Source organism: Neolamprologus brichardi, chromosome 9 (genome assembly GCF_056152115.1).
Source record: "Neolamprologus brichardi isolate AB-2024 chromosome 9, ASM5615211v1, whole genome shotgun sequence".
Lineage (NCBI taxonomy): Eukaryota > Metazoa > Chordata > Actinopteri > Cichliformes > Cichlidae > Neolamprologus > Neolamprologus brichardi.
Genome location: NC_142112.1, coordinates 41294384 through 41319809, shown reverse-complemented (window position 1 = coordinate 41319809; position 25426 = coordinate 41294384). Strand labels below are relative to the sequence as shown.

Here is a 25426-nt window from a genome sequence, read left to right as displayed (position 1 = left end):
TTATTCAAAATAAACATTTGACTAATGACTTTCTGTTGGTGGCTAGTTTTGAAATCTGTCCAAAATAGGCTAGTCTATTACTTTACTGACCTGACCAGAGTCTTTAATGAAGTGCCTTCAGAAACCCAAACATCAGCTTCAGTTCTTCATCAGTTTTCTTTAACTTGTTCAAACTCAGGTCTAGCACTCTTAGGGGACATTGGGTCGAGTTAAGAGCTAAGGACAGATAATCGCAGCCTTTATCTGTAATCTGACAGTCTTTTATCCTGTAGAAGGAAAGATTTTTATTTAACAGTGACTGCTGTTTTTTATAGTCTCCACATAGGGAAATTAGATATTATACCTTAGAGTCTTAAGTCTAGTGTTTTGAATCCACAGTCCAATCGACAGAAGCTCTACTCCTGAATCTTGTAGTTTGTTGTGACTCAGGTCTAGCTCTCTCAGATGGATGGGATTCGACTTTAGAGCTGAAGCCAAAGAAGCACAGCCATTTTCCATAATCAGACAGTCCTTCAGCCTATGGAAATATTAAAAGAAAAATACAATAAAGCGGCCCCTCGCTATAATGCAGTTCACCTTTCATGCCCTCACTCTTTCGCGGATTTTTTGTGCAATTTTGCATACTTTTTTTTTTAAACAGCGCATTGTGTTCTGCGACGTGATTGGCTATAGATCACTGTCAATCAATCTCATTCCGCGTCTCCTGTACAGTACAGAATGCATTATGCTTGTCAAATTTATATAAATCTTTGATCACTAGCAGTGTGACTCTGAAGTACCGTACTGTATATTTGTAGGTTTTCTCTCCAACAAACACAACAATGTCGACGAAACATTTTGCACCATCAAAGGCACCTGTGTTTTATATATATATATATATATATATATATGTGTGTGTGTGTGTGTGTGTGTGTGTGTGTGTGTGTGTGTGTGTGACTCTACAAATAATTATTCCTGGGATTCAGACTCTACAAAAGGAGAAATTAGATTTTTTACCTTAAAGTCTTCAGGCTACAATTTTGACTCTCCAGCCCAGCAGACAGAAGTTTTACTCCTGAGTCATGCAATTTGTTGTGGCTCAAGTCTAGCTCTGTCAGACAGGAAGAGACTGACTTCAGAACTGAGCCCAGAAATGTACAGGAGCTTCCTGGTAGTTCACAGTGAGTAAGTCTGAAATTACAGTACATTTATTTACAATTCAGTCACAGATTTTTGCTCGTGGTCAGTGGTCCCGACTTTTCTAATTGTCTGGTGAGTCTGAGGATAGTCAAGTCACTGCAGAAAAATTTGAAGAATTATTATTAATTCTTTACATTTAGAATTATTGAATAAAGGTTACTATAAAGGAAAATTAAACCTAGATTACTTTGGATGAGATTATAGATATGTGACATTGTCAAACACAGACCTCAAGGTTTCCAGTCTACATTTTGGACTTTCTAGTCCAGCTGAAAGCTGCTCGACTCCTGATTCCTGTAGCTCGTTTTGACTCAGGTCCAACTCTTTCAGATAGCACAAATTGTACTTCAGAGCTGAGCCTAAGTGATCACAGCTGATCGCTGACAAACTGCAGGACCTTAGTCTGAGTTTATAAAAGAAAAAAAAGGAAAAAAAATATCAAAAACACAACAACAAATTTTTCTAAGTAAATATTTTTCAAAAAGGTTCTTTTGACATGAAATCTCACCAGATATCGATAACAACCCATCCAATCCACACATGAAAAGATACCAAAACTGAAAATCTTAGAAATATGGTATCTAACTAGATTCTTACTCTGGATGGCATTAACTGTGCTTCCAGTAATGCTATGAGGAACCTTGGATTCATTTTTGACCAGGACATGTCCTTCAATGCACATACTAAACAAATATTTAGGACTGTTTTCTTAAAAGGCCCCTTATCTTATCTTAATGACCTTATATTACCATATCAACCCATTAGAGCACTTCGCTCTCACACTTCAGGCTTACTTGTTGTTCCTAGAGTATGTAAAAGTAGAATGGGAGGCAGAGCCTTCAGTTTTCAGGCCCCTCTTCTGTGGAACCAGCTTCCAGTTTGGTTTCAAAAGTATCTCTACTTTTAAGATTAGGCTTCAAAATTTCCTTTGTTTTCCTTTTGCTAAAGCATATAGTTAGAGCTGGATCAGGTGACCCTGAATCCTCCATTAGTTATGCTGAAATAGGTGTAGGCTGCTGGAGGATTTCCATGCTGCACTGGGTGTTTCTTCTGGACTCACCCTTCTCTCTCCCAATATGTGTTAATAGACCTATCTGCATTAAATGATTAGTTTTTATAAATTTCTGTCTCTCTTCCACAGCATGTCTGTAAAGTCTTTCTTCCCTTTCCCCAACCAGTTGCAGAAGATAATTCTTTTGCTGTTGAAAGGGACTTTTTCGTTTATACTGTCACCAACGTGTTTGTTTAGGGGGTTATATGATTGTTGGGTTTTTTTTCCCCTCTGCGTGTATTATTGTAGGTTCTAGCTTACAATATAAAACTTGTTTTGATTTGGTGCTGTGTAAATAAAATTTTATTGAATTGAATTGCATGTGTTTATTATTATTTCTTTGTTTATTTATTTATGTTAAGGTTAAATCTTGCTTTTTTCCACCTTACTTCTTGTTTGATGCTTTTGGGCAATTTGAAAAAACTGTGAATAATATTTTACATTAAAGCCAACCAGCTATTGTCAACTATTACATTCATATGATAGAGTTTTCCAAAAATACACAAACCTTTGCCAGCATGTGCATCAAATTCCAGGCTTTTGGTTTTGGGTATACAGTACCTCTTAGTTACCATTTTAGAAATCAAATAAAATTATTTCATGAATATCATTAAAAAATATCTAAATATTATTTCAGACCTCAAAGTCTCTAGTCTCCAGTCAGGACTCTGTAATCCACCAGAAAGTCCTGCCACTCCTACATCATGCACGTTGTTTCTGCTCAGGTCCAGTTCTCTCAGGTGGGAGGGGTTAGACTTCAGCGCTGAGACCAGAGAATCACAACTGATCTCTGTTAGTCCACAGTTAGCAAGTCTGTTGTTACAGAATAATACCAAGCAGAAAAGGTTAAAATTATTATCATGTAAAATTACTCAAATATGCTTCACTGATCAGTAATAGAAGTTGATCTATATATTGTAACAAATGTACAACAAATAAATTGAGGACTTTTTTTGTATATTTGCCTGCACAATTTCAAGAAGAATACTACTCACAGCACAAAAAGTAATGTATTTTCAAACCAAAACTAGAAACTATTAAAAGTAATTTGAAGTGCATCCAGAAAATATTCACAGGGCTTCACTTTTTCCAGCAGTGCAGTCGGTTTTGGGGGCATTGCCAGGAGAGGATGGTAGACAGCTGGTAACCTTGGTTTAATCATGCGTGCCCTATTTAGGCAGTACGTCGGGACTCAAATGAGTGGAGAGTTGGAGGAGAGAACCAGCGGCAGCAATGACAGCAACAATGTGCTGGTGGTGGCAACATGACCTGGCAGCCACTCACACAGTGGTTGCTGCGGCTGTTGTCCTTGCCGGTGGGAGGGGGCCCAGGTAGCATCTCTCAGCTTCCCTGTGACACCGAGGATATCCTTTGAGTAAGTCTACTGAGGAAGGATGGTCAAGGGAGGTCAAGAGCTAGTAACCATTGTTCAATCATGGCTTCACTGTTTAAGCAGCAAGACTCAGGAGAAGAGTGTGGGAGGAGACGAGCAGCAGCAGCAATGACAGCAACAACAACGTGCCGGTTGTGGAAACATCATTTTTTCGACATTTCTGTGGTTTTTCTGCAGCAGTGGCTACAGGACCACTCTGTGAGCCAGAACCCAGACTTAAACCCAATTTCAGATCTGAAAATGGCCGTGTAGTGATGCTACCCTTCTAACCTGATGTTGCTTGAGAGGTTCTACAATGAAGAATGTGAGAAACTACTCAAAAATAAGTGTGCCAAGCTTTAATTTAATCACTTTTGGAATGTAAGATGATAAAATGTGCAAGTGAAACACTGTGAATACTTTCTGGATAGACTATGTTTTAAAATTAAAAGTCGTAAACACAGGTTTCCACACATTTCAGCCCTAAATCACCACTAAAAAGTTATTTGAGACTAAAAGTTGTGATTTATGAGGTTCAAAAGGCAAAATTAAACTAACAACAGTGTTTTAAGTCGACAGTTTGGACTCTCCAGTCCAGTAGACAGCTGCTTCAGTCTCGAATCCTGCAGTTTACTTCCGGTCAGGTCAAGCTCCGTCAGGTGGGAGGGGTCAGACTTCAGGGCAGAGGCCACAACTTTGTAGTGAGTCTCTGACAGCCAACATTCAGAAAGTCTGAGATAATAAATAATAGTGGAAGTCAGGGATTTATCATAAATACTAAGGACAGAAAACAAAAATGGCAATCACTGTAAATGGAAAGTTAAAAAAGTGCACTGTGGAGCACTCATAGCTGTTGAGTCATATTTATCTCATGAAAATATTTTATCTCAGTTTCCTGTCTTCATTTATGTTGGAAGTGATAGCAGAGCAGTACGTTTGATTTTTTTCAGAAATCTCTCAGTCAGACCATGCTTTATCATGCTTAGGTAACTAGCGAAACTAGCGAGCTAACTTCCGCTAGCTTCCTACTAACTTCTAACTCCGTTAAATGTAATAAATTCTTTTTTCATGGATGCCTGGATGTTAAACTTCATAGTTACACCTGGTAAAGCAGCAGTGCTGATCGTTTTATTAAAGATGAAAGAATTTAGACAGTTTTTAACTCTCAGTGATGCTGCAGTGTTCGTTTGACTTTGGGACCTGAAGGGAAAGGAGTTAAGGACCCAGATTACTCCCAGATTTATGAGCACCTTAGTCCGACAAATACGGCAATAACAACGGCCCGCTTGTGGGTTCTACAAAAAAAAAGTGTTTTGGTTGGTATCTGACGGACAAACACCAAATCACTTCCACATCACTGAAGTTGCACCATTTTTACAAACCAATTCTGGTTCATCCGTTTCACTCAATCGACGATGTGCGTATGAAAACAAAGGCACTGCGCATGCGCGTTTTACCTATATTCTATCGCAATATTTCATTTTCATAATGTTGCCTAACATTGTACCGGTATTACCGTGAACGGTATAATATGGCTCAGCCCTACTGTCAGATGTACAGGAAGATATTACTCTCCCAGTCACTAACATGTACCAAAGCTTCACAAGACACATAGACAGTGATCTACAATATTGTGTAAACTCAACAGACCCAGGAGGAATATAAAACCCGTTTATGTGAAGTCCATGCAGCTGCATGTCACGGCTGAAGAGCAAACCAAAGGCAGGAGGAAATCCATTCTATACTCCACAGGTTCAGATTTCAATTATTCCAAAGAGCTTTAACAAATTTCCTTATTTACCATTAAGAAAAGAAGATTTTGTATGAAAATGACCAAAAAAACTTTTCAATGTTTTTGTTGAAACTTCAAATTAAAGCTCAGAAACTGAAATTATCACACTATTTTCATTTTAAATGAATTTAGTGTGAAGAGAACAAACTATAAAGATGTGTCACCATTCACATACTTCTAGACCTTAGAGTATATATCAGACAGCTGATGGCATCTTTACTGTTTTTAGGATGATATTAACATCTGGACTCACCGAGCCTTCCTGCAGTTTCTCACAGCCGGAATAAGCCTTAGTCTACCCTCCCACGATGTGTTGTATTCATCCAGGTCAAACTCATCCAGAACCTCCTCTGTCATTTGTAGCATGTAGGCCAGAGCTGAGCAGTGGATCTCAGAGAGTTTCTTCTCTGATCTGTTCTCTGACTTTAGGAAATCCAAGATTTCCTGATGTACTGAGAGGTCGTTCATCTCCATCAGACAGTGGAAGATGTTGATGATTCTGTCAGGAGAAATAAACTTAGCTTTCATCTCCTTCAAGTTGTTAATGATTCTCTCAATAACTTCTGAACTGTTCTCTGTGTGACCCAGCAGACCTCCTAAAAGTCTCTGGTTGGACTCCAGACATAGGCCATACAGGAAGCGGACAAACAGGTCCAGGTGGCCATTTTTACTCTGAAGAGATTTGTTTAGTCCCATGTGCAAAAAGTCAGCTACAGATGTGTAATACAAGTCTTCATCATAATCCTCATCATCATCTTCCTCCTCTTCATTCATTTCATCTTCCAGGAAGTCCTCCAGCACCTCCGTCTTCCTGTTAGTGAAACAGTGGAACATGTAGAATGCAGCCAGAAACTCCTGAATGCTCAGATGAACAAAGCAGTAGACTGGTTTCTGGAAGATCACACACTCTCTTTTGAAGATCTCTCTACAAACTCCTGAGTACACCGAGGCCTCTGTCACATCCAGACCACACTGCTCCAGGTCTTCTTGGTAGAACATGATGTTTCCTTTCTCCAGATGTTCAAACGCCAGCCTCCCCAGCTTCAGAAGAACTTCCCTGTCAGCCTCCGTCAGCTCCTGTGGACTCGTCTTATGTCCCTCATGGTACTTGTTCTTCTTCCTCTTTGTCTGAACCAGCAGGAAGTGTGAGTACATGTCAGTCAGGGTCTTGGGCAGCTCTCCTCTCTGCTCTGTAGTCAACATGTGCTCCAGAACTGTCGCAGTGATCCAGCAGAAGACTGGGATACTACACATGATGTGGAGGCTCCTGGATGTCTTCATGTGGGAGATGATTCTGCTGGACAGCTCTTCATCACTGAATCTCCTCCTGAAGTACTCCTCCTTCTGGGCGTCAGTGAAGCCTCGTACTTCTGTTAGCCTGTCAACACATGTAGGAGGGATCTGATTGGCTGCTGCAGGTCGGGAAGTTATCCAGATGAGAGCCGAGGGAAGCAGATTCCCCTGGATGAGGTTTGTCAGCAGCTGGCTGACTGATGACTTCTGTGTGACATCAGACAGCAGCTTCCTGTTGGTGAAATCCAATGAAAGTCTGCTTTCATCCAGGCCGTCAAAGATGAACAAAAGCTGAGAGACAGCCAGCTTCTCTGCTGTGACCTTCTGTAATGTTGGATGGAAAACATGGAGCAGCTCCAGAAGACTGTACTGCTCATCTCTGATCAGATTCAGCTCCCTGAATGAAAGCAGAACCACCACACTGACATGTTGGTTCTCCAAGCCCTCTGCCCAGTCCAGAGTGAACTTCTGCACTGAGAAGGTTTTTCCAACACCAGCCACGCCATTGGTCAGAACCACTCTGATGGGTCTCTGTTGGTCAGGTAAGGCTTTAAAGATGTCCTGGCACCTGATTGGTGTGTCATGGAGGGCGTCCATCTTGGAAGCTGTCTCCAGCTGTCTCACCTCATGTTGGGTATGAACCTCTTCACTCTGTCCCTCTGTGATGTAGAGCTCAGTGTAGATCCTGTTGAGGAGGGTTCTACTTCCTGTTTCATCACTTCCTTCAGTCACACATTTGCATCTCTTCCTCAGACTGATCTTATGTTCATCTAAAGCCTCCTGCAGACCAACATCTGCTGAAAGATGTGATAATATTTAAGACCAAAAAGGAAGAAAACTTTAATGTTTGAAAAATCTATTAGTAGATAGATGTTCAATCTTACTATGTATACAGCTCCTCTGTCCAGTTGACTGCAGTCCATTGCTCGATCTTTCTCCATTATGGGGACAGGAGTCATCTTCTAATGAAGCAAACTGGTCCCAGTATGAGTCAGCTTGCTGTCTGCATAACCAGTGTCCACAGCTAGTAGAAACTGGATGTTTCAGAACATCCTGACACAAAGCACACATAGGCAGCTGCTGACCCCCACCAGCAGGACTCCTGTTATTGTCTCTGTGAAAATTCAGGAAAAATAAAAACTATGTCCAGATGAACAGAATCAAATTTTAGCGATTTACTTACCTGGATGATTGAACATGCATCAGTATGTTTTATATAGTATTGCCAAATGTAATAATGCACTTTTATTTAATCTAAGATAGCACACATAAGCTCTGACGTATTTAAGTGATTCTCACAATAGTTACTATTCTTCAATCAGTCCAGGGCTGACTGGAAACTCTTGGTGGCACTGTCACTTGGGGTTTGCTCTCTCTGCGGTAGAGTGTCACTTCCTGTTCCACCCACTGGGGGTCAAACTCTTGTTATTGCTGATTCTGTTCTCAGACATGTGAAGCTAGAGACACCAGCAACAATAGACAATTGTTTTCCAGGGGCCAGAGAAGGCAACATTGACGAAAATTTAAAACTGCTGGCTAAGGGTAAACGTAAATTCAGTAAAATTATGATTCACGGTGGCAGTAATGACACCTGGATGTGGGCTCCATAGATAATTGGCAAACCTGGATGAAACTTGCTCTTGTTAGGAGAGACAGCATCCATCCCACTTTGGATGGAGCAGCTCTCATTTCTAGAAATATGGACAAATTTATTAAACCCACCATTTGATTGAACATAAAAAAAAAATCACAAAGAAAGAACAATACAGTATCCACATCTGAACCAAAGAGTAAAACAGTGAAATGTGGATTATTAAATATTAGGTCTCTCTCCTCCAAGTCTCTGTTAGTACATGACTTAATAATTGCTCAACAAATCGATTTACTCTGCCTTACAGAAACCTGGTTGCAGCAGGATGATTATGTTAGTTTAAATGAATCAACTCCCCCGAGTCATTCTAACTACCAGAAACCTCGAAGCACAGGCCGAGGGGGCTGTGTGGCAGAAATTTTTCACACCAGCCTATTGATCAACCAAAGACCCAGACAGACTTTTAATTAATTTGAAAGCCTGATACTTAGCCTCGTCCACCCCATCTGTGAAACTCAGAAACCAGTCTTACTTGTTATCATCTATCGTCCACCTGGGCCTTACACAGAGATTGTGTCTGATTTCTCAGACTTTTTATCTGATTTAGTGCTCAGCTCAGATAAAACAATTATTATGGGTGATTTTAACATTCATGTCGATCCTAAAAATGACAGCCTCAACATGGCATTTAATCTGTTATTAGATTCAATTGGCTTCTCTCAAAATGTAAAAGAACCCACCCACCACTTTAATCACACTCTAGATCTTGTTTTAACATATGGCATAGAAACTGAGCATTTAACAGTGTTTCCTGAAAACCCTCTCCTGTCTGATCATTTTCTGATAACATTTACATTTACAATAATTGATTACACAGCAGTGGGGAGTAGACTTCATCACAGTAGATGTATTTCTGAAAGCGCTGTAACTAAGTTTAAGAATATAATCCACCCACTGTTATCATCTTCAATGCCCTGTACCAACACAGAGCAGAGCAGCTATCTGAACGCTAACAGAGGTCGATCATCTTGTTAATATTTTTACCTGCTCACTGCGTACGACTCATCCCATGTGTGCCTATGTTCAGTTCAGCCAGCCTTTCAGTCGCTTCGGTCAGTCAGCCACCTCACGTTCTGTTCATTCTTCTGTCTTATACAATAAATTATCAGTCCTCACCTACCAGCGAGTCCTGCGTTTGGGTTCTCTCTTCCTCGCCTTCACACACAACAACCTGACAGTACATAGGGACAATGATTTGAACCAGAATGTTCAATTTTGAATTTATTATTTCTTCAGATCTCTTGCCACCTTTTTCCAAGCAAGTTCTTATGTAAATTTGCTCTGTGTTCTAACGTCCTAATGACACCCAGTTTATGCACCAGTGCATGATGAGAGTCAAACATTAATTCCGGTTGGGCGTTGAAGCAGATGGCCGCTTGAAATTTTCGGCTCCTTGCCGGTTGGAAATAAACCCCTTGGAAGAATATTAAGACACAAAGAACAGTATCTAAACTTGACATGGATGGGGATAAACAAAAAAAGACTAAAGGTAAACCAAGCTCGGGACGGTAAAGGGTAGAGTTAGTCAAGGAAACTCGCAGCGGTGAGGAGAATAATGGCGATGCTAAAGTGGAGGCGGCTAGCCCATTCATGCTAGCTATCTATGATGAGATTCTGAGGTCGGACCTTAAAAGTGAAATGAGTGAGTTTCAACTTTCTTTTCGTAATGACATGAAAAAGGAACTGAACGAGTTCAGAGGAGAAATCAACAAGAAACTTCAAGAAACTACAAGGGAACTAGTGGCTACCACGGCAAGGGTAGAGGAGGCAGAACAGCGGATAACCGTGATTGAAGAATGGGACAGGAGGCACTCGCCCACTCATTGGAGAGCCAGGAAACCCTGCAAGCAAAGCTAACCGAGTTGGAAGCCCGCTCACGCTGGAATAATCTCCACATACACAGAGTACCGGACGGATCAGAGGGCCCCGATCTGATAAAGTTTGTAACGAAGCTCATAAAAGCTCAAGTCGGTCCGCCAGTTGCGGAAATAAACCTTGGAATCCAGCGCTGCCACCGGGCACTTGCCCCAAAGCCCGTGAACTCGCTCCGCCTAGATCACTGGTGCTGTGCTTCCTGGAATATAGAGTAAAAGACCTGGTGCTGCTTTCAGTGTGGAGAAAGAAGGATGTCCGCTATGAAGGGAAAAGGATTTACTTTGACCAAGATTATCCACAAGACATCCTTAAGAAAAGAAAGGCGTACTTGGGGATCCTGAGAGAGCTTAAAGCCAAAGGAATCCACTTCCAAACGCCACATCCAGCTAAGCTGAGGGTGTTCTTCGACAGCGGCACCAAACTCTACGGGAATGCGACAGACGCGGCCAACGATCTGAAGAAGAGAGGATTCTGCCTGGATGATATCAAGGAACCAGGCTCCACGGCACCGAAACAGCAGAGACTAGCAATGTGGGAGAGGGCCGGCGCAGATCGCCGCAGACAGGCAGTGGACCAGCGGCGGATAAGAGAGAAGCTACGGAGCTTCCATCGGGCCCCACTGGGAGCATCCAACTCTTGGGAGTGAAATCAAGAGGGTCATTACGTCTCCACTGGAGCTTTAAAGTGAGGCATCCTGCTCTCATGCAGAGAGGAGGACTTCATATTACTCCTTAGTAAATCTACCAAGAATTTGAAAACTGTTTTGCTCAGCACTGTTTAAGCTGAATTCTATATTTAAGAATTAAATATTTTATTGTTACTATTTCAACCAGTTCATCAAGGGTTAATTGCTTTAATCATACATTAAGAACAGGAGTAGCCCCACAATCTTGGAAAGAAGCAGCTATCTCAATTATCCCAAAAGAAGACAAAGATAAAAAAGAATGCAGATCATATAGGCCAATATCCATCCTTAATGTGGACTATAAATTATTTGCTTCAATATTATCTAAGAGACTGGAATCAATTATTCCGGAGCTGATAGACTTAGATCAGACAGGCTTTGTTTCAAATAGACAGACTCGAGATAACTTAAGGAGAATATTACAAGTGATGAACCAGATAACATAGGAAATATTAGTGCAATGTTGATTAGCTTAGATGCCAAAAAGGCTTTTGACTTGGTGGGTTGGGAATATCTATTTAGGGTACTAGCAAGAGTCGGATTCAAAGATGGCTTCATTAAATGCCTATGTTGGAGAGGCTGTGGCTCGCCCATGGCAAACCATTTCCATGTCTTCTGGGCCTGCCCAAGAACCCAGCCATATTGGGGGGAGGTGGCCATTGAGATAAACAAAATAATCGGGATAAAAATGGACTATTCATTTGTCACCTTGTATCTTGGCAAGATACCTAAGACAGCAGAAAGGCCATAACTCGAAGATGGCTAAAGGCCAATCCTCCAACTCTGGCCCAGTGGCATGGGATAGTGGAAGAAATCTTTGGAATGGAGTGGCTTGTCAAAGGAGCTTGCAAAGAAAAGCTTCTGGACTTCTTTAAGTTGCTTGAAGACGTTTCACCTCTCATCCGAGAAGCTTCGTCAGTTCTAAGGTCAAATGGTGGAGAGTCCCAGATATAAACCTAGTGGGAGTGTCCCCCCACAGAGGGACAAAAGGACCCCCTGATGATCCTCTAATCGCCTGAGCTAAGGTGTGGAACTGGGTGTGGGTCCCAATCAGCCAGAGTTTCAGGTGAGTTCATTGTGAAACCTGGCCCCACCTTATCATGCGAATTCCTGAGGTCAGATGGCCCAGGGTGTGAGTGGGCGTTAAGGCGTCTGGGAAGGGATCTCAAAACTGGATTATAGATGGCAGAGAGTTGGTGTCGTAAACCACCGCCTCTGTTCAAAGATGGTCGCTCACAGTGGACATAGATGGCTTCTTTCACTCCTCTTTTGAACCATCTGTCCTCTCTGTCCAAAATGTGAACATTGGCATCCTCGAAAGAGTGTCCTTTATCCTTAAGATGCAGATGGCAACACACTCAGACAAAAACTGGTTCACCCGAAAGACAAAACGCCAAAACACAGACTTAACAATGTGGTGTATGCTGCACAGTGCAGCGAGGAATGCCCAGACCTCTACATTGGAGAGACCAAACAGTCACTTCACAAGCGCATGGCACAACACAGAAGAGCCACCTCCACAGGACAAGACTCAGCTGTCCATCTGCATCTTAAGGATAAAGGACACTCTTTTGAGGATGCCAATGTTCACATTTTGGAGAGATGTAACGTCGTACGAGACCATGGTTTCATCTGCCTCCACACTCAAAAAACAGATTCAGGTCCGTCTTTCAAAGAACACATACAAATTTTGTTAATTGTTCACAAATGTAATTAAAAAATACCAAATTAATTTGATTTTCTTTGTGTAAACTTAAAATTACTCTAAACCAGCAGAGGCTGATTCTGAACACAAAATGAATGAGTTTGTTGGGGCACTGGGAGTAGGGGTAGTACATTTTTGCACATGCGCATTTGTATACTCAAAGAAAAAAATTCAAGCCGCTCCTTAAGCTGAAACATTTTTTTTAAAAATCTCATTCAACATAAATGTAGCACTCCAGGATTACAGCAATTATTGTTCGTGTAGTGAAACTAAATTATTTTCTCTCAAAACGGTCTTTGTTACAAGAACACAACGTTATTGAGTTACACAACGGTCCGCCCTCTTCGAAAATTTTGCGCTCTTTCAGGATCACCTAAAGGAATGCTGCTGCCCTTGGCCTCTCTGTACTTTTTCGATAAAACTAAACCTTCAAGTAAAGTAACATATTAATTTTTCATATAACCAATTATGTATTTCTCTATGAGCTGAATGTAGAGTATTGCTATTTATCAAAGAAGCTTGTAACAGTTGTTTTTTGCTAACATTCTCTTCTCTGCTGGAATATTATTTTTTTGACAAAATAGACTGGTCTTTTCAAAAGGGCCTTGTTTTAGAGGAGAAATTATGTAGCCACCAACTTTTAAGAATTCGGAGCTTGTCCTAGCTTAGTAGCAGCTAGCCAGCAGCCATGTGCTCAATGAAAGATGATGTCTTAAGGCTAACTTCATTCTTACTGTTTTCTTTATAATCTAATAATGTGGCATTCTGTGTTTATTATTATATAATGCCATATTCTAGTATAAATTATTGTTTTGAGGTGTCTTTAACAGCAATGCATAGTTTACTGAGGGTGCTACCAAAAGTGAACCATTTGGCCATAAGAGTAACTGCAGTCAGCACAATGCACACTCCCGTGATGTTCAAACCTATTTATTATTAGAAATGATTTATTTATTTATTATTTGCTACCGCCTAGATTATCAGAAAATGCTGTGTCAGGGGGAAGCATTGGAAGGAGAGGCCGATGATAGTCGCCGGGTTAGTAGGGGAGGGCACTGGAGAACCAGTGAAGTCTGGCGGTGAGTTTTGCATAATATGCCCCCTTCCAAGTGACAGAGCCCAAAAACAACCTATTTCTTAACCAAGATATTTTTTCTGTTTTTCAAACCTCTTCCACTGAGGATGAACAGTTGAGACCCACTGCAGCAACTGTCATTGGTATTTACACCATCACAAGAGAAGACATTCAGGAGCCAAAGGATGTAGGAGTTGACATTGAAGGTACTTCTTTGGACTGATTTATGCACTTGAGTTAAGCTATCCAAATGACCACAAGTACACTTGTCAGTTTTGTCAGAAGATTTGAATGAATCTGGATGGCCAAAGGTTCAGTACAAAGATGCAGCAAATGAAAATCTTCATTTTCATTTGCTGCAGGAGTCTTGTTTTCTTAGGCAAACAAGACCCCAGCACAAAAGTTGATTTTGTCCTTTTTATCTCTTTTTTTCATGATGATGAACATCCTATTGTCAGTGATGTAACCTTTAATCTATACTAATATAGATGGATAAAAGGACTGTGGGAATTTAGCTCAAAAAAAGTTTAATGGTTGTAACCAGCATTTCCTTTTTTAATTGTGTTTGGGATTTTCAAAGACACAAAACAAATGTTGACAACTTTGGTGTCTTCCAGTGTTTTAAAGTTGGTGTTCCCGTTTTTATAAGCTTGTAAAAGTTTGAATGTCAATGGTTTTAGAGAAATAAAGCTGAGAGATTTTTTCTTATTAAAATACCTCCCCTTTGGTAACACAAAAATGTTCTTAATGAAAACCTTTTACATATACATTATATTTGTATTCAAGTATTGTTGGGTTGTTTAAAATGTTCAGTGACTGGCATACCATGGTGGGAATTGTAATGTTTAGTAAGTTATCATTGCAAATTTGCTGAAAAGCTACCTGCAATTGTCATTGTAAATATATACAACAATTCTTAAGTGAAATCTGATTTTACAAATTGCAGTTTGAAAAAGCAAGAACATACATTTTCTTTTATACTGAGGAGACAGATTTGTTTTCAGTCTTGCCTGCATACAAAGGTGTGTCCTATTCAGGTTTCAAATGTAAGACAGCATTTTTTTGTTAGCACTTATTATTTTGTTAAGGTTAATTTGACCATGTTTCATGTATGTTTATTTACAAAATATTCTGTTTCTGCTTTTAATTCAAGTGAATAAAATTCAGTTGAAAAAACAAATTAATTTTGTTATTATTTCAATAATTAAATTTGTTTTCTGGTAATTAAAATTATGAGTTAGTTGAACTTAAAAAAAACATTTTAATGCAAAGACAATCTAGCTCAAATGAATGACATTGTATTGAGTTGAACCAACCAAAACCTTTCATGTAATGTAATTTTCTTCCGTTTAAACGTATTTAAAAAATTGTGTTCGACTGACTTGACTTTTATGAGTTGACAAAGCAAAGCTAGTTTTCAGCTACGAGCCCGACACAAAGCCAACATATTAGCCAGAGGTCCCTTTACTACGGTTCGGAGCTGCGGACCTGTTTTATATACGCGCGGAATAGTTTTCTATACTTTCTATAAAGTGCAGCCTTACCTAATGTCCACCTACTGTTACTCATTTATATTAAGATTTAAACATCTAGTTGGTATTGGTATGGCAAGTAACCTTCAGTAATAATAATAAATCACACAGCAATAGGACATTCATGTCGTTGTAAAACGCATGATAATATATGAAATAATCCAAAGTATTCAGAATACCTTACAAAATACATTTTGGGGCATGTAATCTGTAATCTGTAGTGGAATACATTTTTAAAGTAACCTTCCCAACACTGAGTACGCAGAGAGAGAGAGAGAGAGAGAGAGAGAGAGAGAGAGAGAGAGAGAGAGAGAGAGAGTGTGTGTGTGTGTGTGTGTGTGTGTGTGTGTGTGTGTGAAAAACACTTACTTTGGTTCAGCACTGAAGTATGGAGGTTCTTCTTTGGAACAATCGCTCTTCACTGCAACATAGCTGCATCCTGGAAACTCTGCTGGTCCCTCCTCTTTCTTCACATCATTTATGTTCATCTTCCCTTAGTCAGCCTGAGAGGGAAACCGACTGTGAGTGACAAACAGAAAGTCTCTGATGCTAACAGGTGGGGCTCTGTGATTGGTCCACTTGAAGTGACTGAACCAATGAATAAAGAGCAGGGTTTGTTTATCTTCACCCAACAGCTGCCTGTCTCCTGTCCAATCACTGATGCAGGATTCCTCAGCCCACTGAGATCTTTGTGAATACAGAAACTGTCATCTGTTTCACTAAACAACAGTTTTAGCCCCTCCCCTTTTTAGAAATCTTTCTTCTAATTTGCTGACCTCACAGAGGGGTTAAACACAAAGGGCATTGACGATATACGTCTGTCACCTCTGCGTGACACTAAACATATGAAAGACTGTGAGTCTGTAAAGCAGTCTGATCTTTGAGCTCACAGGCATTCCTGGGTTTTCTTACTGATTACGTATAACACTGAGCTCCTCATTAGAAGCTCAGGACATGTTTGATACGAACAGAAAACAGGAGAAGAACAGATCCACAGAGACTCACACAGTCAAGTTTGATGTTGGTGCCAGGAGCTGACGACATCACTGATAAAAATCTGCTGTTAAACATGAGCGAAGGAGGGGTGTGATATCGACGGTGTGTGTGTGTGTGTGTGTGTGTGAAATAAAAAGAAAGCTGAGAAAACACTAACCTGCGTCCTCTAAGCTCATGTGGCATCTCCCTTTATTTCCAGGAAGTGATTCAAATATGTGTTCGAACAGTTAGAGCATGGGGGAGGGGCCATCAACAGCAGGAGGAGGCGGAGGTAACCAGGCAGTGTTTGTATTAGTGGCACAGACACACTCGAGCATTCCTTCAAAGGCTGACGGTTATCAATAAAAACTCCTTTTCTCTTCAGGGCGCGGATGTGTTGTTTCAGCCATCAAAAGCTGTTTTTAATATTTTGGCACCAGTACATTTTTCTGAAATCTTACTTTTAGGAGTAAAAGGAAGAAGGTGTGATTGATTGCATGTTTGTGAAAAAGAGAACAGTAGACTGGTACACTGCATATTGTTTTACTGGCATAGAAAATCATGTCATATCGTAACGTTTGGATCCGATGGAAAAGAGATCAGACCCTCAAACAGGACAGACTTATTTTACTTACTTTTATTCACCCACTTGTATAACCAAACACCAACAAAGTACAAAACATGGGAATAAACACATTAAACCTCATCTTCATTACATTAAACCTCACCAATCAGACAACCGCACTGCTCTTGCGGCGACCAGCAGGTTGTCTCTCTCTGTCTGTGTCAGTGTTTTAACTAATTTTATTTCATTATTTTATTCCTTTATATATATATATATATATATATATATTTTTTTTTTTTTTGCCTGAGGAAATCCTACAGCATCGGCTTGTGCTTTGTGGAACTTCTTTTAACGAAGATGGGTTTTTTATTACGCATGGTTTTATTGGCAATCCTGACGGTTGTTTGGAGTCATTGCTACTCTCAAACAATTACATACTCACGGGAGTTTCTTCTGGATCTTCAGTGGAAAGGCCCGTCTCTGGACTCTTCTCACCCTCCAGTGTTTCCCAGCTATGGATTATCCAGTAACCACAGGGGCACTTTTGTTTTTAACAGAGTCAAAGCAAGGAAGCGGGGTAAGAAGGGAGGCCGACGTCAGCGATTGAGGAAGCAAATACGATACAATCGTATTCCTTTACCATCAATAATCCTGGCTAATGTGCAGTCTCTGAGGAGTAAATTGGATGAACTGCATTTGAATGTCGCACACTTACGTGACTACAGGGATACATGTCTAATGGCATTCACAGAGACTTGGCTCAAGGACTCTGACCCTGATTGTTCTCGGGAACTAAATGGCTTCAGGTTTCCCATACGTTTGGATCGAGACCCCGGAGCAACCCAGAAATCTCAAGGAGGAGGGGTGTGTTTATATATAAATCAGAAATGGTGTAAAAACATGACCGTTTGTAGACAAGTGTGCCTGCCTGACATTGGCATCCACCTGGATTTGTCTCCAGTGGTAGACCTCTCATTTCTGCTCCTCCTCTTTCCTATAGGCAGTTAGGTAGACCTTTTTTCCTTTGTAATATTCCTTTTTATATAGGTATTTTTTGACTTTTTGTAAAGAATTGATTTGATGTGTCTTTGAGGCCATTTTATCTGCCGAGGGAATTCCCACAGATCAACGTCACCATTGTTTACATCCACCCTAAAGCGAATCCTAAGAATGTGACTGACACCATCTCCAACATCATCCACTCACTACAATCTCTCTCTCTTGAGGCTCCTAATATTGTTCTTGGGGACTTTAATCACTGCGACTTAAAGAAAACACTGAGCAGTTTTTATCAGTATGTGAACTCTCCCACACGCTTCAATAAGACTTTGGATCTATGTTACGGTTCCATAAAAGGTGCGTATACATCTGTGGCTGGCCCCGCCCTCGGATCCTCGAATCACAACACGGTGCATCTTCTGCCAGTTTACAAGACTGCACTGAGAAGAGAGAAAGTGAGGAAACACCGCACAAAGATTTGGAGTGACGACGCCTCTTTAGCCCTGCAGGGCTGCTTTGACTGTACAGATTGGTCGGTGTTTATAGAATCATGTAGAGACATTAATGAACTCACTGATGTTGTCTGCAGCTACATCTCCTTTTGCAGAGACATGATTATTCCTTCAAAGGTTTTGCATTTTTTTTCCTAATAACAAACCATGGTCTTCAAAAGCTCTTATGAGGCTGATTCATGAAAGGGAAAAAGCTTTTATTGAAGGGAATATCTTGAAAGTTAGAGAAATTAGGAAGGAGATCAGATCAGAAATTTAAAAAGCCAAAATAAAATACAAGGATAAGGTAGAGGCGGAGATGGGTAGCAATAACTTAAGGGTGGCCTGGGCAGGCATGAAACACATGACTGGTCACTGTTACAGTGACTGTAATAAGATAAGTCTCCCTGGTTTTAGTTCAGACTCTCAGTTAGCCAATGAGCTGAATAGATTTTATTTGAGATTTAATGATAATTATAATTCAAGGAATACACTTGATTTCTTAATAGAGAGCACCAGAGGCCCCCCAGCTTTGTTCTTTGATGAAAGAAGGGTGGGAAATCTCTTTAAAATGAGTAAGAGTAACAAAAGTTCAGGTCCTGATAATATTTGTAGCCAGGTGCTTAGAACATTTGCTGAGCAATTATGCAATATTTTTTATTACATCTTTCTTTTATCTCTTCAGCAACAGAAGGTTCCAGAGGAAAAAATCAATTATTTCTCCAGTTGCTAAGACCACAAAACCTACATCATTAAATGATTTTAGGCCTGTTGCTTTAACATCCTTAGTGATGAAGTCCTTTGAAAAACTTGTCAGGAAGGAGATCCTGCAGCAAGTAGAGAAGCTTATAGACCCACTACAATTTGCATACAGGCCTCGTAGAGGTGTTGATGATGCAGTGGTCACTCTGTTGAACTTCCTTTATCGGCATCTTGATGGCGCCAAAGCTCATGCTCGGCTCTTATTTATTGATTTCTCTTCAGCTTTTAATACTATCCAGCCACATCTTTTAGTTGATAAGCTTCTTAACCAGTTTAAACTTGATCTTAATCTTGTGGGTTGGATTTTAGACTTTTCAACTGACAGATCTCAGTGTGTGAGAGTAAACGGTTGTTTTTCCAAACAGCTGAACTCTTCTACTGGCTCACCACAAGGTTGTTGTCTCTCTCCTCTACTGTATATTTTGTACACTAATGACTGTCGCAGTACACAGGCCAACAGGCATTTCATTAAATATGCAGATGACGCAGTCATTGTAAGCCTCCTTCATGGTGAACAGGATTCCCCTGGGCCTGTTGTGGATGAGTTTGTTTCGTGGTGTGATCAGTCCTTCTTAATGATTAACACCTTGAAAACCAAGGACATGGCTATTGACTTCAGGAAGACATCCCCCCATCCTGCACTAACAGTGGTAAATGTGCAGCCATTGAACTGGTGGACAGTTATAAGTATTTGGGAGTTGTTTTTGATAAGACTCTGTCCTTTGAGTCACATCTTGCTGCTACAGTGAAAAAGGTTCAACAAAGACTGTATTTTTTAAGGAGGTTGAGAGGTTTCAATGTTTCATCTGAAATGATGACTCTTTTTTATAAAAGTTTTATTGAATCTGTTTTAACTTTCTGTATCATTGCTTGGTCCGGTAATATGTCCCTGAATAATAAGACCAGACTTAAAAACCTGGTTAAAGTGGCTGGTAAGATTTCAGGGAGGTCTCAGGTCCAGCTTGTGGACTTTTATAACAGGCAGGTGCTTAGGAAGGCAACCCCTGTCCTGTTGTGTTCAGATCATCCTCTCTTTAATGATTTTCAACTGCTTCCATCAGGTCGTCGTTATAAAGTGCCTGCAGTGAAGACAAAGAGACATAGATTGTCTTTTGTACCTACTGCTATTATCATAGTTAATAACACTAAACCATGAGTGTTGCTGCCTTTGCACATTGCACTTTTTTGATGAAAAATCTAGGTTGTTTTCTCAGGCTTATATTATATTATATTATTTTGGAGTGTGTATGTGATGTGTTGGTTGTTTGTTTGTTTGTTTGTTTGTTTGTTTGTACGGACATACTGCAAATCAATTTCCCGTTAGGGACAATAAAGTAACCAATACCAATACCAATACTTTATATAAATTAGTATAAACAATTTGTGATCATTTGCATAATGAATGCATATTTGTTTCATGAGTACCATCACCACGGAAGAAGAAGAATGGAAAGGCATTAACCTCTTAAGCCCCAACGCCCCCTGATACGGGGGCAAAAAGCAGGAGATCAGGTAGGCTTGGGGCTTAAGAGGTTAAACAAGAAAAAAACTAATAGAAAGTACACAAAAAAGATGTACACGCCCTGTACTACCATTGTTTTTGTCAGTGGTGACCATTCATCCATAAATCTGTTTAGCAGTAATTTTTCCCATAATTCCCGATCTGCCCTCAACCTCTCCAACAAACAGCACCGAGCAGGGCAGAGATGATAGAGACACATAACATAACGTACCTCAAAGTTTATAAAACATATACACTTCACGCAACAAACACAGCAGTACTGTTCATCCAAAATACTTTACCTGTTCATCCAAAATACTTTACCTGTTCATCTGTTTAGAGGCAGTCACCCTCTACAAAGTAGGCAATAGAAAGAACATATATGTCTTTGTATTTTCCATCTTTTTCTACAGACCTTAAAAAGTTTGTACAGAGTGTCTGTACCTTTGCCAACTCTGCTCTGATGAAATTTCAGATTAATTTTTCAGATGTGACAGTGGGATTGTGAAAAAACCTTGGATATCAATGAAGCTCCGCCTCCTACAGTTTCCTGTACTTCAGGTTAGTCGAACAGAGCTCCTGTTGCTTGTTGAGGAGTCATCAAGATCAGGTATGTAAAGAAGAGTTTTTTTCATTGTCATCAGAGAGTTTTATGCTAACAGTCACAGTTAACATTTGAAAAGACAAATGTTCATTTACATTGAACTTGTTTTTATAATCTAGCTGAATAGACGTTCATTTTCATGGTTCAACTGTAGAAAATGTCCTTTAGTGTTGGTGAAAGATGTTTGGGCTGAAGATTAGAGGACATAACATTAAACTGAAGCTATAAAATCCTAACATGTGAAAAAAGTATATACCGTGTGTGTAAGAACACTTATCGAGACATTATACTTTGTAAGTATTTCAAAATCTGCCATGAAACTGTTGGAAAAACCACAAAAGTGTATTAAAAAAAATATTTATATTAAAGTCTTTTTTTTTTTCCTTGCCTGTTCCGTTTGACTCTTTTGCCATCAGAATTATTGTCTAAAGGCAAAGAAGGCTGCCCAACGGATTTACTTTACCAAATGGACCATCCCAGCCTTGCCGTAATGGTCTATTTGATTCATAGTGTGTTCATATTGTTTATTTTATTTTATTTTCACTTGTTAAATACAGACTTGACTGGGGAAAAGAAAGGGGAGAAAGAAAGGGAAAGAAAAACAGCGGGGAAGAGGGACGGGGATAAAGGGCAAAAAACAAAAAACAACAAAATAAGCAGACAAAAAATACATCTATCAATCACCTGGATCACCTGTTGAGAAAGAAAAAAGAGAAAGCAAGCAGAAGAAAAAAAGAAGAGCAACATAATAAACAACATCACAATGATCTCTGGGAATGTAACAGTAAATATTAAATATTAAACATTATTGTGCAGCACGTAAGATCAACAGCGTACAGTGTGCTTTAAGGTAGGAGCCAAAAAGGGTGTAGTTTGTGTGTGTGTGAGCACCCGTGTGTACACCTGTGAGCATGGACGTGCTTGTTTTTAAAAGGTTCCTTCATGTAATGATCTGCTAGAGGGTGTGGGGAGCCACAGCCCCGTCCTCCAGGGCATGAAGCAGGTATGGAGGATATCAAGACTCCAGACATCCAGAGGCCCCCAGAACACAAGAGACCAAGGAAGACCAACAGAGGGGCAGCTGCACCACTATCCCAGAAAGAGCTGAGGAGAGTCCCAGATGAGGGGTCACTTGGAGGGCCTGAGATGTCCCCAGAGAGGTGGCGTCTGATACCCAACCTGATATATAGACACAGACAAACAGGCACACACAGATACAAACATCCATTCCCACCCTCATGCTCTCATATGCAATTACTCAACACTCACCCAACGCGGAGACAGACATAAAGAGACACTGTACATACAATCACACTCCCCAAGCGTACTCTAAGCCCCATGTGTACGTACCCTTGCCCCCGGGGGGTGGGGGACTGCAACTACTGGGGTGGAGAGAAGCAGACTGCCCTGGCTCGGCAGCAGCAGGGAGGCCCCACTTTCCAGACCCCAGTCGGACGGCCAACTCCTCCTCCTGCCCCCCCCCTCCCCCCCCCCCCCCCCCCCTCCAACAGGCCGCAGAGAACGGGGTTGTGTGAAGACTCCAAACCTCCCTCCACCCTCTCATATGTAGTGTTGATGCATGTGTGTTCTAAGGTGCATTTAAAACCTAGGAGGGCATGAAGCTACCTGCCAGAGAGCAGCAGGTAAGCGCACAGCCCCTCCTGATAGCCCTCGATGTCTACGTGTATTTAAAATTGAGAGGTGGGCAACAACGCCTCACCCCTGGCGTCGTTGCCCACCAAACAAAAAAACAAGCTAGAACAGTTCATCTCCGGGGGCGACCATGTAGAAAGCAGTGGCGTCGACGTGGAAACAGTTCGTGCGGACGGCAATGGCGGCAACGGGGAAACAGTTCAGGCGGCCGACCGTGCGGACAGAAACGGCGGCGACGGGGAAACAGTTCAGGCGGCCGACCGTGGGACGGCAATGGCGGCAGTGACACAAGTCCGGAGGCCGGCCGCGCGGAAGGTAGCGGCGGCGTTCGGGAGGTCGTCCATAGTGGCATTGACGCCCAACAAGCAGTCTGGCAGATGACCGCCAATGTCAAGGCGGCAGTTTGGGACTCAAAGGCTGCATGGCCCCCGCAGCACCAGGCAAGGCAGAGGCTGAAGTGGAAGCGGAGGCTGGACCAGACGTGGCTGAAGCTGGACCAGACGTGGCTGAAGCTGGACCAGGCGAAGGCGAAGCTGAAGCTGAAATATGTGAATTGTTTTTCTGTAGTTGTTTGTGTCTGTATCGTGAAAAGATGGTGCCGGTGAGGTCGGCTGCCGTCACGACGGCTCCGACCACCTTTTCTTTGGTTTTGTTTTTTAAGTTAGTTTTCAGCGTTTTTAAATCGGCAAAATCATCACCATTGGGTACATTAGGTATGACAGTGACACTCTTGTTTCTATTGGTATACAATGTACTCACAATACTGGGGTGACCGTGGCTCAGGGGGTTGGGAAGCGTATCTGTAACCGGAAGGTCGCCAGTTCGATCCCCGGGCTCTCTGTCCTGGTCGTTGTGTCCTTGGGCAAGACACTTTACCCTACCACCTACTGGTGTTGGCCAGAGGGGCCGATGGCGCGATATGGCAGCCTCGCTTCTGTCAGTCTGCCCCAGGGAAGCTGTGGCTACAACTGTAGCTGCCTCCACCAGTGTGTGAATGAATAGTGGCATTGTAAAGCGCTTTGGGTGCCTTGAAAAGCGCTATATAAATCCAATCCATTATTATTGTTATTAATCCGAAGTTTTTAACTCCGGATCCGAGCTGGCCGAGTGAGATCTTGAGGGAGAACAAAGGACAAGACGCGAAGCGGCTGCCTCGAGGGAAACGAGCCGGCGTCAGGAACAGGCTGAGAGCTTGTGCACACCGCACACCTCTGCCTAGCATCCTGCTTGCCAACGTCCAGTCACTGGAGAACAATCTTGATGACCTCAGGGCCAGGATAACATTCCAGAGAGACATTCGGGACTGCAATCTCCTCTGCTTCACCGAGACATGGCTGAACCCAGCGGTGCCGGACCACGCCATCCAGCCGGCCGAGTTCTTCTCGGTTCACCGCATGGACAGGACACGGGACTCGGGGAAGTCAAGGAGAGGCAGCGTGTGTTTAATGGTGAACAACAATTGGTGCAACAGTGCGAACGTTGTTCCTCTCACACGCTCCTGCACACCAAATCTGGAACTACTGTCCATCATGTGTTGTCCTTTTTATCTACCTCGAGAGTTTACATCGGTCATTATAAGTGCCGTTTATATTCCACCACAAGCGGACACGGTCACCGCCTTATGCAAGCTGCATGAGGCACTCACACAGCACCAAACACAACACCGGGACGCTGCGCTTATTGTAACGGGGGACTTTAATAGTGCCAACCTCAAATGCGCAGCGCCGAACTTTCATCAACATATCACCTGCCCCACCAGAGGTGAAAGGACACTGGACCACTGCTACACTACGGTCAAGGACGGCTACAAGGCACAATCCCGCCCTCCATTTGGCAAATCCGATCACGCCACCATCTTCCTCATGCCAAAATACAAACAAAGGCTGAAACAGAAATTTCCGGTTCAGAGGAAGGTCGCGCGCTGGACGGATCAATCGGTGGCCGCGTTACAGGACACACTCGACGACGCAGACTGGGACATGTTCAGAAACAGCTCCGATGATGACGTCAACGTGTTTACGGAAGCGGTTGTGGGATTCATCGGGAAACTAGCGGATGATACCGTGGAGACAAAGACTATCACAACGTTTCCCAACCAGAAGCCGTGGGTGGATAAAACCATCTGCGACGCTCTGAGATCTGCCTATCAGCTGCCTACAACACGGGACTCAGGATGGGGGACATGGACCCGTACAAAGCTGCGTCATATGACGTGCGGAAGGCGGTGAAAGAGGCGAAGCAGCGCTATGGGAGGAAACTAGAGTCACAACTCCAACAGAGTGACTCTAGGAGCCTGTGGCAGGGACTAAGGACAATAACGGATTAACCAACAACCGGTATGACGAACGCGGACGTGACTCTGGCAGACGAGCTGAACACTTTCTATGTTCGCTTCGAGGCTGCAGCTAAGGGTTCCAACGATGCTAGTGCTAGCGGCGCTAACGGCTGCAGACAGGAAGATACTGCCAACACCGGAAACGTGCTCGTCATCCCCGAGCATGACGTGAGGAGAGCCTTCAAGAGAGTGAACACCAGGAAAGCAGCAGGACCAGACGGCATCCCAGGTCGTATCCTCAGAGCCTGCGCATACCAGCTAGCTCCCGTGTTCACTGAGATATTCAACATCTCTTTATCTCAGTCGGTGATCCCCACATGCTTCAAGGAGT

The 25426-nt window shown here is 42.0% G+C and overlaps 1 protein-coding gene across 2 annotated transcripts in view; it reads right to left on the bottom strand.

Moving 5' to 3' along the window:
• The window catches only part of LOC102779718 (protein NLRC3-like), a 71731-nt gene that overhangs the window by 2752 nt on the left and 43553 nt on the right, over window positions 1-25426 (bottom strand). Inside the window, exons 10-15 of one of the 2 annotated variants that reach the window (XM_087846660.1) lie at window positions 4161-4334; window positions 2870-3043; window positions 1409-1582; window positions 997-1170; window positions 344-517; window positions 91-266 (exon numbers count right to left, since the gene is read on the bottom strand). In XM_087846660.1, the coding sequence (XP_087702786.1) occupies window positions 104-266; window positions 344-517; window positions 997-1170; window positions 1409-1582; window positions 2870-3043; window positions 4161-4334 (1033 nt within the window). In that variant the 3' untranslated portion in view covers window positions 91-103. Of the gene's footprint in view, window positions 1-90; window positions 267-343; window positions 518-996; window positions 1171-1408; window positions 1583-2869; window positions 3044-4150; window positions 4335-5647; window positions 7485-7571; window positions 7802-15579; window positions 15714-16363; window positions 16406-25426 lie in introns of those variants that run through there. The other variant, XM_087846662.1, reaches the window with a different exon arrangement.